We start from the raw sequence: 12,519 nt of genomic DNA on the forward strand, positions 1-12,519 counted from the left end.
CATTATACTTGCTGGAACTCCAGTATATTATGCTGGAGTTCTAGTGTATTTATGCTGGAACTCCATCATATTATGCTGGAGTTCCAGCATATTATCCTGGAACTCCAGTATAATATGCTGGAGTTCAAGTATAATTATGCTGGAACTCCAGCATAATATACTGGAGTATTTTCCGGGTTTTGAACAGTATTTTCGCTCAGATTTATCTTTACATAAAAAGTGGCTAAATTTCGATTACTTTTAAAATTGGGCTATTTTTGAACGATCAGTTGTAAATCTGGCTATTTTTAAAATCACCCATAAACTTCAGGCAAAAATTGCTGAAGTCAAGCAAAACAAGGGCTAAACTTCAGCCACATAATATTTGAATGGCGTTGCCAAGACTAATTTCAGACACTACGGGTGTGTTTGGTATAACGGAAAATATTTTCCTTCATGCCAAACACACCCTACACTACATATGTAGAGTTTTTCCAAAGTAGGTAAACTTGCAAAAATTTATAAAGTTAGATATACACTAAAATTGGGTATTTGTGCACTTCGCCTGGTGGGAGTGCTTCGTAGTACTTATTGGGCCAATCTCGAATATAATGGGCTTATTCCAGAAATTTTAATGGGCCTAGCTTACGGAATCGTGTGGGAAGTCCATAAGAAAAGCAACAAGAACATACGTGGAACGATGTCGTAACTCTTCTTAGTCGAGAAGCGTGTGCCTCTTTGGTCTTAAGCGGAATCTGCAGAGTCTGGTTTTCTTGAGCTTCGTTCCCATTTTCCATCCTTTCCCCCTTGTATAGGAACCGGACAAACCCTAGCCGAATTCAGAAGCCACAGCCATGACGATCCGGCAGCTCTTAACCCTAGCCCGCCGGTCTCGAAACCTCACCACATGCCAATCACTCCGACGTCTCTCTACACCTTCATCAGCCGTCGCCGCCACATCCTCCACCGCTCCGGCCACCGGTCCACCTCCTCCAGATGCAATGATTTACGACCGATTAGCCGAAGACGTTAAGCAAAAAATCAAACGGCTCGAAAATCCCGATTCACGATTCCTCCAGTACAACTCCCCTCACCCAACCTTAACCGACCACACACCAATCCTCAGCTTCCCTGATACGCGCGTGACCACACTTCCATCAGGCCTGCGCGTGGCTACTGAGACAAATCTTGCTGCCAAGACAGCCACTGTAGGTGTATTCATTGATGCAGGGTCACGTTTTGAGACCGATGAGACGAATGGAACAGCCCATTTTCTGGAGCATATGATTTTTAAGGGGACTGAAAAGCGGACTTCATGGGAAATGGAGGAGGAGATTGAGAATATGGGTGGGCATTTGAATGCTTATACTTCTAGAGAGCAAACTGCGTATTATGCTAAGGTTTTGGATAAGGATGTGCCTGTAGCTTTGGATATTTTGGCTGATATACTTCAGAATTCCAAGTTTGAAGAGAAAAAAATTGAACGTGAACGTGATGTCATCCTTAGGGAGATGGAGGAGGTCAAATTTTCTCTATTCTGGAATTCTGAATATAAAGTTTGCTTTCTTTCTTGTTGATGAGCTGCAAGTACCCTATATTATAGTATTTTACTTGTCTCTGCATGCACTTGTAGTTTAACTGGTCAATCTGGTCATTAAAATTTAGGTATCCTCTTCTAGAGTACAGCTAATAGGCATATTTAGTCATAAATTGACTAGTTTTACACTGATGTAGCTCAACCTGCATTGTGAGCTCACATAGGATAAGAAACTCAGACAAGCCAAGTTTCCTGTTCTAAAATTCAAGATAACCAATTAGGCAACCTGTAGTGTGAGCTCACATGGAAGAAGTAACACCCACAAGCTGAGTTTCCTGTACAGAAGTTCAAGATAATCAACTTTTGTGGAGTTGCTGGATGCTTGTAGGTTCTACCTTTGTCTCGTATGTCCGTTCTTTCTCCTTTTTAAAAAATTGTCTCTAGTTTCGTCAGGTTTATGCAAGTATATAGTCCATTTAGTTTAGGGCTACAAGCATAGACAAGTAGATCTGAAAATGATTTAGTACTTTCTATTTTGTAAGGATTGTAGTGCATAAGGCGCTTGCACTTGTTGATTCCATGCAACAATAGCCAACGAGTATCCTTTTGAAATAGTTTGATTGAGCAATCATTGAGAGTTTTTCCATTTGTTGTCTGATTGTTTAGTCTCAACATTTTGCCATTTCCTTTGTTCTATCTAGTTTATTGCAGCTGTGGCTTGTGTGAAGGTAGCTCTCGTGATGCAAGAAGCCTGTACATACTAGAGCTTAAGTGTATCTTGCTTTCTGTAGTCGTGTCTTATCTTGTCTGTTTGCAGGTTGAAGGTCAAACAGAGGAAGTCATCTTTGACCATTTGCATTCAACTGCATTCCAGTACTCACCTTTGGGTAGGACTATTCTCGGACCTGCCCAGAATATAAAGACAATCACCAGAAGTCATCTAAAGGACTACATATCAACACATTATACTGCTCCCAGAATGGTATTTTTTAAATGATTTCATGTTCCTTGTCTAAGTCTGCTCGCTTGTTAGCAGAAACTTGATTACTTGATTGTTTTAGCATTATCATCTGCTTTCTATTGTCTAAACTCTCAGCCTTCTTCGTGGGCATTAAAATAGGTAATTGTAGCTACTGGGCCTGTTAAACATGAAGAATTTGTTGATCAAGTTAAGAAACAATTTACTAAGCTTTCAACCGATCCAACTACAGCCTCAGAGTTGGTTGCCAGAGAACCAGCAATTTTTACAGGTTCAGAGGTATGCCTACTTCATGGGGGTGCTTCATGGTGCTTTTCCCCTAGAATATGGTTTTCATGCTGATCATTTTACTTAAATCAGGTTAGGGTAATTGACGATGACATTCCATTGGCGCAATTTGCTGTGGCTTTTCAAGGGGCACCATGGACTGATCCGGATACCATTCCGCTGATGGTAATGCAATCGATGCTGGGCACTTGGAATAATAATGCTGGAGGAGGGAAGCACATGGGGTGAGTTATTTTTTATCTAGTTTAGTGCAATATCCATGTCCTTGCAAGCATGAGCAAGGAAATTGTTTGCCTCCTGTTTTCTGATAGGGCTCCTAATTATTTGCAGTTCCGGGCTTGCCCAAAGGGTTGCCATTAATGAACTAGCAGAGAGCATGATGGCTTTTAATACCAACTATAAAGATACTGGTCTGTTTGGTGTCTATGCTGTTGCAAAGGTGAAGATTTTCATCACTTTGTCTTCCATTTGTTAAATAGAATGTGGTGTGATGATTTGTTTTCTTATTTCCTTGTATTTTTTTTTTGTCACATAAGTTTGGTGTGGATGTGTATTGCTCTATTTTTTTTTGGGTGGGGGTGAGGGATTGAGCTGTTTTCATGCTGAAGAACTGCAATAAATGCAAGTGCTTGATTGCCTGCTTGGTGTTTTAGAGTGTAAAAGGGTTTTATGCCCTGGCTTGCATCGTGTGTCTAGATATTCAAATTTTACCTTTTATTATATCCTCCAGATGTGTTCTAAATTGACTGAGATCAAAATGTAATTTGGATTCTTGAATATATAAAATGTCTTTATTATTGGTTGTATATGTCGAACGTGGACGTGAAGGCGTTCTTCTTCTATCATCTACTGGTCATGCTTTGGGTTGATGCAAATTCATATCTTCTAACATTGAATGTTAGGCTATGTTGTACTAATCTGCTTTGATTCTTTTGAGATATTTTGGATTGCAAGAATTGAGCAATTTAATTTTTTGCTCTTTTAAAAGAAGCAATTAATCTTTCTTTATCCTTTTTGACTGGCATATGGTTGTGAATAACACCAGTTTTATGTCAATTGAAATCTTAATTTGCAGCCTGATTGTTTGAGTGATTTGTCCTACTGCATTATGCAAGAGATAGTCAAATTGTGCTACCGGGCTTCGGATGATGATGTCACTCGTGCTTGCAATCAGGTAGGTTTATTTATTATTTAATGGTCAGGTGTAATTGTCTATTTTTCCCTGTTGTTTCTTTTGTTTCTCCACTCACCAATTTCGGTTTGCAGTTGAAATCTTCTCTCATGCTTCACATTGATGGAACTAGTCCTGTTGCCGAAGACATTGGACGTCAGGTACTATTCTGACATCTAATCTTGTGGGTGTAGTAGTGTGTCGTGCCATAATTGTATGTACTCTACGTTGTTTTTGTCATTCCTTTTATTTACGGGGAAGTATTTGAATTGGGGTGAGTCCTGGATAAGTTGCCGCACATTGAATTTGCTTACTTTTCCCATCGTACTAATTTCCAGAAGATATGCGCATTATAAAAATACTGAACTGCTTCATGTTCTTCAGTCGAACTATGCTCCTAAACCCTTACATAATTTCATTACCCTTAGACCAGTTTTAGTTGAACTGTGCTGCAGGATACTAATTTCATTGCCACTACCCTAGATGCGCGTAATAACTTCATTGTTCTTGGAGAAGTTTTAGTTGAACTGTGCCAAAGTGTTACTAATGTCATTGCCACTACCTATATGATGGCAACAGATTGGTCCCATTATTGCATATAGATTCTGAAAGTTTGATTCCACAATGTAGGAAACATCCTCTTCACCGCTATTACTTCTACTGCCAATATGTTGCTGCCACAAAATGTAATAATGTGCTTTAGCAATATCAGCCACTAAAGGCCATGCTCGAAAATGGGTAGGTAGTGTGGCTGAGTGGTGGAATGAAGCAGTAAGTAGCAGAGTAATTAAGGTGGCCTTGGGTGAAAGGAAAAAAGAAAAAAACAAGATGGTCTCGTGGCACATTGACTAACTAGGCTGATTATTCTCGTGCAAGAGGATTATTAGGGGCTATGAAATGATGTTGATGTCAGTATTACAAGTGTCATGATGCTTTATTTGTGCATGCTTAACATCTGGAAAATATAAGATGAAAATGAAGGGTGAAAGGTCTTGGTACCAGCTGGATGGTGGTAAGAATAGCTCTTAAACAGCCCCAGTGGTAAGAGCGCAACGTGTGTTAGGCTCATGCATCACTTTAAATCTTGCTGTTGACAGAAGCTTGGTATTTAAGTGGAGAAGGTAAAGGGGCGGGTTCATTATCCACTGAGTTTCAACCATTTAAGTGGAGAAGGGTAAAGGGACGGGTTCATCATCCACTGAGTTTCAACCCAGCGCTAATGGCGTCCAAAGATTTCTTGGTTATTAAAAAAGAAGCTCTTAAACAGACATTTAAAAAAAGGTAGCTCTTAAGCAGTACTCCCTGTGCTCAAGTTGAGTTGGGAAAATTGATGTTGACAAGTTTGGATGCATGATCAAGTATAGGACTCTATGTTTTCTATGGTGTGAATTATCTGCTCTCAAGTAGAGAAATATAGTGCTAAAGCTTTCCCTATTTCTTCCCCCCGCCCCACCCCAAACCAAAAAAAATAGATTGAAGAAAAATCTCAGAGAAGCTTTGGGTTGAGAAAGAAAAAGAATCAATGTATTTTGTCTAAGTTTGGTCCATCTCCAAGTCTTGGGAGAGTGGTCGGTGCGTCACGGATAAAGACGCTTATGGTGCAGAAAGTAATTCCAACGAGAAATGGTCGATCCCTTGAATCTCAACTCTGAGTTGGATTAATATCAACGTTATTGTAAATTGTATGCTGATATTAGTTATTTAATTGAATTTTTGTTATTATAATACTGAATTCATATCTGTCTTTGTACTTTTTATTTTTCGCGAATGGTGCTCTTCACTTTATAGAAGTGGAGGCTTCACTTCTTGCTTTCCTGTTCAAATCCCATGGACCTTGTTGCCTCTTTGATCTTTTTGTTGTTGGAGAAACTGCTTTTACAGTATTCGCTTTCTGATATGATTGTACCAATTTCATTTCCCTTTTTTATTTCTCCTGCTTGCAGCTACTCACATATGGTAGAAGGATTCCCGTCACGGAGCTGTTTGCAAGGATTGATGCTGTAGATGCCAGGGCCATTAAACGGGTTGCAAACAGATTTATATTTGACCAGGTGAGGATTTAAAAAATTATTTGTGGCTTCGGAGCCCATTACTTTGAAAGAATCTTGTTACTCAAAATTCTTTGGTTCCTATTTTGGGTGTTAACCAATTTGTATTTCATTTCTTCCTTTTGGCAGGATGTTGCTATATCCGCTGTGGGTCCTATTCAGACTCTACCTGATTATAACTGGTTCAGGCGCAGGACCTACATGCTCCGTTATTAGGTCATTCTTTGTTTTTGGAGTTGTATGCATCACAATTTTACCCACCTCGTGCAACCACTCCCTTCTCGAATATATAGGTCTTGCTTTTCTAATTATTCTTGCATTCGTTCTGGTTTTGTAATGATTTTCTAGTTTCTTTCCTATAAAAATAAGCGGCCTATATTCAATAATTTGGTTGTCAACGTTCGTTTTCATATTCCTTAAAAATGCAAGGTTGCAGATATAAATTTTGTGTTTGATTAAGGTTTGTATATGTGTGGACCGTGTAGTTCGTTTTTTTTTGGGTTTTGCAGTAAATTGACCCTGCAACCGTCTTCATACAGAAGCTGTCTAGAATCTCTTCTTGGCAATTCTTCTCTAAAATAAAAATGAGAACGTTTTCATTTTAATTTTGTATTCAAAAAAAGAAAAAGGAAAACGAAGTGGGATGCTGTTTGCTGGTCCAAGAAGTTTTAGCTTCAACTGTTTTGCTCCATTATCTTTTGGTCTTATGCGAAATAGAATTTAGCTGTAAATACATTTAGTAATTCATTATTTCAGTCAGGAAAGCCTGTAAAATGTATTAAACTTGCTAACAATTTACAAGAAGTGAAATGAAAATTTTCCGATTGTAAATCTGAAACCAGTGTTCAAGTCAAAACACTAGTATCCAAAACACAACCTACACCAGACAAACTAATACCACAAACACCACGAATGAACATAGATGTCATCCTGAGCAATATTTGTTATTGCCCTTACTCCACCTACAGCATATGCATCTTTGCTATTGAAATTTAGCCTGCAGATAAACAGTGCTTCTTTATAGAAGGGAACTTTTTCAAAGAGGTAAATTTTTCTCAACTTTTCCACTCATTTTCGCTCGGCGACTGGGTCTTGTTTAACGGAACTGAAAAATGCAGACGCAACATGGAAAACAACCTTTCAAATGAATAACTTAAATGAGCTCCCTACAAAAAAATAAAAAAATAAAAAAAATTCCTACTACTAGATGTTCAGAAGTGAAGTGTCAGATACGTATAACATATTAACTCTTGGAAAAATGAAGGCCAGTTAGAGGAACAGTGAGTTGCAGAATGGAATGATTCAACAAACTCTTACCAGTTGATAAGCCTTATCTACCTTTTATCTAACCTCCACGCATGCATATTTCATTTTCTTGATGGAGACAACTGGTGCTACCACTTACCAAGATAACTAAAGTTCACTTATAAATTAGCTTGGGGAGCTAAGATCAGGCATAATACAGACAATGGGAACTCATGCTGTAGAAAGCTCACAGCAACAAGAATGTGAGCACATTTTCCGGAGTAGATATCCACCAGTTCAAGTACCGGATAATGTGACTCTCCCAGATTTTGTGCTTCACAATGTAGAGTTATACACCGACAAAATGGCATTTGTGGATGCTACCACTGGCAAAGGCTACACTTATGGTGAAGTTGCAAGAGACATAAGGAGGTTCGCCAAGGCCTTGAGATCCCTTGGCTTAAGGAAAGGACGGGTGGTGGTGGTAGTTCTTCCAAATGTACCAGAATATGCTATTGTTGCTCTCGGAATCATGGCTGCTGGTGGCGTCTTCTCCGGTGCAAATCCAGCTGCTCATTCATCAGAAATTATGAAACAAGTTGAATCTGCTGATGGCAAGCTTATTGTCTCTGATCTACCAACCTATCACAAGGTAGTACACCTCCAACTCAGTGAGATCAAACTTCTTGTATTTGTTACTCTCTCTGGTCCAACTGAAATTCATATCTTATAATGATAAAAATAGAAGGCTTTAGTCTTCCACCAAATGTAATGAACAGATAACTACACATATCTATCCATAAGTGGGATTTGAAACATGAAAAATCAGGCAAGTTTCCTTCTACAACAGGTTAAAATACACTCATAGTGTAAAAGTTCCTTTTATACTGTTAGTATATACTCCATATGATTTGACTAGTCTATAAGTAATAGTTTCATGACTGCAGGTTAAAGATTGTGGGCTGCCAGTAATAATACTAGGTGAAGAACATGTAGAAGGAACAATTCATTGGGATGAATTGCTTGAAGCTGCAGAGCGTGCCGGTTCAAGAACTGATCACATAACAAACCAAGAAGATGAAATGGTGCAGCAAAATGATTTATGTGCACTGCCCTTCTCATCAGGCACTACGGGGCTGTCCAAGGGAGTGATGTTAACTCACAGAAATCTAGTAGCAAATCTCTGCTCTACACTCTTCAGTGTTAGCCCAGAAATGATAGGCCAAGTTACAACACTAGGTTTGATACCATTTTTCCACATTTATGGGATAACTGGAATCTGTTGTGCAACCATTAGAAACAAAGGGAAAGTGGTAGTCATGCGTAGGTACGAACTAAGGGCATTTCTAAATGCACTCATCGCGCATGAAGTCACATTTGCGCCGATTGTGCCACCTATCATCTTGGCACTTGTTAAGAACCCTATTGTGGATGAATTTGATCTCAATAAGCTTAAGCTTAGATCCATTATGACAGCGGCAGCACCACTTGCCCCTGAGATTCTTAATGAATTTGAGAAGAAATTTCCGGATGTTCAGGTCCAAGAGGTGAACATCCACTAGAAACTTATAATTGTCTTCCTAATGTCAATGTATTATTCAGGCCAACGTTATTTTTGACAAGTAGTGGTCTGTTGTTTTATTTAATTGCTAGGCATATGGGATGACTGAGCACAGCTGCATTACTCTCTCTCATAGTGACCAGCATACTGCTAAAAGAAATTCTGTTGGTTTCATTCTACCTAATTTGGAGGTAAAGTTCGTTGATCCTGATACGGGTAGATCTCTCCCCAAAAACACACCAGGCGAGATATGTGTCAAAAGCCAATGTGTTATGAAGGGTAATTAACCTTAACTTTCCATGTAAACAACCCTTTTGTTCTAGTAGGCATAGGTATATATATGGAATTTAACCCTATGATGTGAATATTTCTCAGGTTACTACAAAAATGAATTTGAGACTTGCCTTACCATTGATAAAGATGGATGGCTTCACACTGGTGACATTGGCTACATAGACGATGATGGAGATATCTTCCTAGTCGATCGTATCAAAGAGCTTATCAAGTACAAGGGATTCCAAGTAAGGATAACATAACCATGAGCTCTAGAGAAGAGCAGATAGACCTATATTAAACACTTGACCAAATTTACTATGCTAAAAGGGCAGCCTTGGTGCACTAAGCTCTTGCTATGCGCGGGGTCCCAGGAAGGGCCTGACTGCATGGGTCTATTGTACGCAGTCTTACCCTGCATTTCTGCAAGAGGCTGTTTACCCGGCTCGAACCCGTGACCTCCTGGTCACATGACATCAACTTTACCAGTTACTCAAGGCTCCCCGTCACCAAATTTACTATGCTGAATCTAGAATTCCATATTTACCTCCTTGTTGGTTTAACAGGTTGCTCCAGCTGAGTTAGAGGGGATCCTTCTCACACATCCTTCAGTAGAAGATGCTGCAGTAGTTGGGTAAGTAAAATCAATTAGTTCAGTTAAGGTTTAAACTGGCAAAATTGTCACGAATAACGGATGGATATTCTTCGTAACTATAGGCTGCCTGATGAAGAAGCAGGAGAGATACCAGCGGCATGGGTAGTCTTGAACTCAAAAGCAAAAGAAAGCGAAGAGGACATTATCAACTACATTGCATCGACTGTTGCACAGTATAAACGAGTGAGAGTGGTGCAGTTCGTCGATAGTATTCCAAAATCTCCTTCTGGAAAAATAATGAGAAGACTTATCAAGGATAAGATGCTAGAGAGACTTAAGAATGCATAGAGTGATGTTCCAAATACATTATTCCAACATACAACAACATTTACCATCTCAAGTTGGTATCGACTTGCCTACTTCATTCTATCATCATGTTTGTAAGGAAGCAATATTCCATAATGTCTGCTCTTTTACATCTATAAAACGTTAAAGTTTACTAGCAATGTACAACAAAACAATGATGGTATTTCATTCTAAAAATGAGCTCAAATTACAGGACGTACAGACATTGGACTAAATCTTTATAACGTAAGAATTATAAGATGCTTCCTTTTTTATGTTTGCAATGCACGTTGAGCAAGATGTAGATTCTCTAGAAATGTAAACAATATCAACAACTATACCTCAATCCGGAACTAATTGATTCAAGGAATAATTGGCTGAACAAACACTAAATGTGAATATGCATAAAAAGGGAACAAAAGAGGGAAAACTGTGGGCATGTTTCACCATATATACTTGTTTCAGTGATTGTGAATGGAAGGGATAATACTGAAGCAAAGTCTTCATATTTTAACAATACAAGGGTATTTCAAGAAATGTGCACTTATCCTGTGAATATTGATAAATTATCAGAATTATTTTACCATTAACTACTCACATGATATGTTAAACATGTATTATTACTCTACATTTGAGGATAATAAATATTCAAATACAATTCAAATATAATATATTTCCTACATTAAAAAATAAAAACACACATTTTAATCAAACAAAGGTTACAAAATCAGAATTTGTGAGAGACCAAAAGTGATAATACAAACAAACATCTCTATAACATCATTGTTTGTTCCGATCTTTTTAGGCTTTTACAGCTAATGGTTGTTATACACCTATAACATCATTTAAAGTTTAATATTTTCTGGCTGTTACGAACAAAAATGATTAAAAAAAATTGTTTCATTCTTTAATGTTTTTTTTTTGGTAGTCAAAGGTGCATACTTTATATGTTAAGGAACATTACAAGGAGCAAAGGTTGGTTCAGTGTTACAAAAAAGGTGGTTGGTCACTAATACCAATTGGCACTGTATTGCCATGGTTACTGTTACAAGAGTTTGACAACAAATTTAAACAAAAGTAGGGGTGTCCCAGCTGCATGGTAGTGTTTCTTTTGCGCTTGTGCAGTGTTCCCCGTTGGTCTGCTGTCAACTCGTGCATTACTAAAGTGGTGGTTCCAAAAATTCAGTAGTTGGGACATTGTGATCTAGGGTTGCCCCATGTTTAGCTAGTTTGTCTGCCACTTGTTTTGCTCCCTGTAAATGTGTATCGCCCAAGGTCTACCCAGTTGGTGTAGGAGATACCTGCATTCATGAGTCAAGGATGAGTAGTGGGAATTTAGGGAGCGGAGTAAAGAAATTACCTCAGTTGAATCCACATTAACTTCCAGTAGTGTGTAATTATGTTGTGGTAAGTTCAATGTAGTTGTGGTTTCCCATTGACCTGGTACTCGTATATCCTAGTAACCATTTGCCTGTGGAATTTTTAATTTAATCCCCCAAAGCCCCGACAAGCTCCGTCACAATTTAGTTTAAAATAATCATTTGTAGGTGGGTTCCATTTTATGTGCATGGGTGTTGTTTGTGAACGACTGTTGGGGTTGTTTAATCCTAGGTAGAAAATTTCAGAGGCTTGGCCTATAATGTGTTGTAGATTAAGGGGGTAGCGGTGTTTTTTTAAAATGAATTCAGTTTAATGTTATAGATAAAGGATAAGAAACTCTTCGAATTTAAAATCTCAAAAGATATGCATATTTCACTAATTAAATATTAAAGACAACTAATACAGTATTATTAATAAATTCATAACTAAATATATATATAGAGATTTAAACTCTAAGACATGTATTTTAAATCTACTAAAAATTAAATTTTTTCAAGATTGATAGAAGAACTCTGAAAAAGATATGTGCAAATATTTGAATCTTAAACATCATACAAGATGAAAACTTCGTCCAATAGAAAAGATTGTATGTGTAGGTCTTTAAATATTAGACATTGTGTATGACAGAACCTTTTGTGCAATGAAATAAAAATATACAAGCATATCTTTTTAATCGCATTAAATAGAATCTTTATTATGAAAGTATGTACTAATATAATTTTTTTATTAAAAGGGGTGCATTGAAGTTTTAAGAAAATTGATCAAATTAATATCTTTAGGCTTGTTATTGGTAATCTTATAAACTCTATATGGATATGGATGTTATGGAGGGCAATTTTACAAAGAGCTTACTGCTATAAAAATGGATGTTGGTGTTATCAGTAAAAAGCTGTTATAAAGAGGTTAAATATAACATAAAAATTTAGTTCCAAGAAAAATATGATTTTTACAGTGAATGATTATTATATAAGAACTAGTTAACTTATCCGCGCTTCGCGCGGTAAAAAATGAATCCACCAATAACTTTTTTGCAAATTTAGGCTGAGAGAGAAGAGTATATATATATATATATATATATATATATATATATATATATATATATATATATATATATATAT

At 37.6% G+C, this 12,519-nt stretch overlaps 2 protein-coding genes across 2 annotated transcripts; both read left to right on the forward strand.

Annotated features, from left to right (window-relative positions):
* Positions 1-690: 690 nt before the first annotated feature.
* LOC109218816 (probable mitochondrial-processing peptidase subunit beta, mitochondrial) lies at positions 691-6,467 on the forward strand. The gene is made up of 9 exons (XM_019383210.1): positions 691-1,499; positions 2,334-2,498; positions 2,637-2,774; positions 2,856-3,007; positions 3,114-3,222; positions 3,859-3,957; positions 4,050-4,115; positions 5,898-6,005; positions 6,132-6,467. Exons 1-9 carry the CDS (start codon positions 834-836, stop codon positions 6,216-6,218), a joined length of 1,590 nt encoding a protein of 529 aa, XP_019238755.1. The 5' UTR covers positions 691-833; the 3' UTR covers positions 6,219-6,467.
* Positions 6,468-6,559: 92 nt separating this feature from the next.
* Positions 6,560-10,237, forward strand: LOC109218815 (4-coumarate--CoA ligase-like 1). Its single transcript, XM_019383208.1, has 6 exons — positions 6,560-7,899; positions 8,195-8,794; positions 8,901-9,087; positions 9,184-9,329; positions 9,648-9,715; positions 9,799-10,237. The coding sequence occupies exons 1-6, from the start codon at positions 7,471-7,473 to the stop codon at positions 10,022-10,024; spliced, it is 1,656 nt and encodes a 551-aa protein (XP_019238753.1). The 5' UTR covers positions 6,560-7,470; the 3' UTR covers positions 10,025-10,237.
* Positions 10,238-12,519: the final 2,282 nt, after the last annotated feature.

The sequence above is a fragment of the Nicotiana attenuata genome, unplaced genomic scaffold (genome assembly GCF_001879085.1).
Source record: "Nicotiana attenuata strain UT unplaced genomic scaffold, NIATTr2, whole genome shotgun sequence".
Lineage (NCBI taxonomy): Eukaryota > Viridiplantae > Streptophyta > Magnoliopsida > Solanales > Solanaceae > Nicotiana > Nicotiana attenuata.

Coding starts and splice junctions, on each gene's coding strand:
- LOC109218816 (XM_019383210.1), top strand. CDS start 834: ATGACGATCCGGCAGCTCTTAACCCTAGCCCGCCGGTCTCGAAACCTC. Junction 1,500..2,333: donor TCCTTAGGGAGATGGAGGAG/GTCAAATTTTCT, acceptor GTCTGTTTGCAG/GTTGAAGGTCAAACAGAGGA. Junction 3,008..3,113: donor GGAGGAGGGAAGCACATGGG/GTGAGTTATTTT, acceptor AATTATTTGCAG/TTCCGGGCTTGCCCAAAGGG.
- LOC109218815 (XM_019383208.1), top strand. CDS start 7,471: ATGGGAACTCATGCTGTAGAAAGCTCACAGCAACAAGAATGTGAGCAC. Junction 7,900..8,194: donor ATCTACCAACCTATCACAAG/GTAGTACACCTC, acceptor TCATGACTGCAG/GTTAAAGATTGTGGGCTGCC. Junction 8,795..8,900: donor CGGATGTTCAGGTCCAAGAG/GTGAACATCCAC, acceptor TTTAATTGCTAG/GCATATGGGATGACTGAGCA.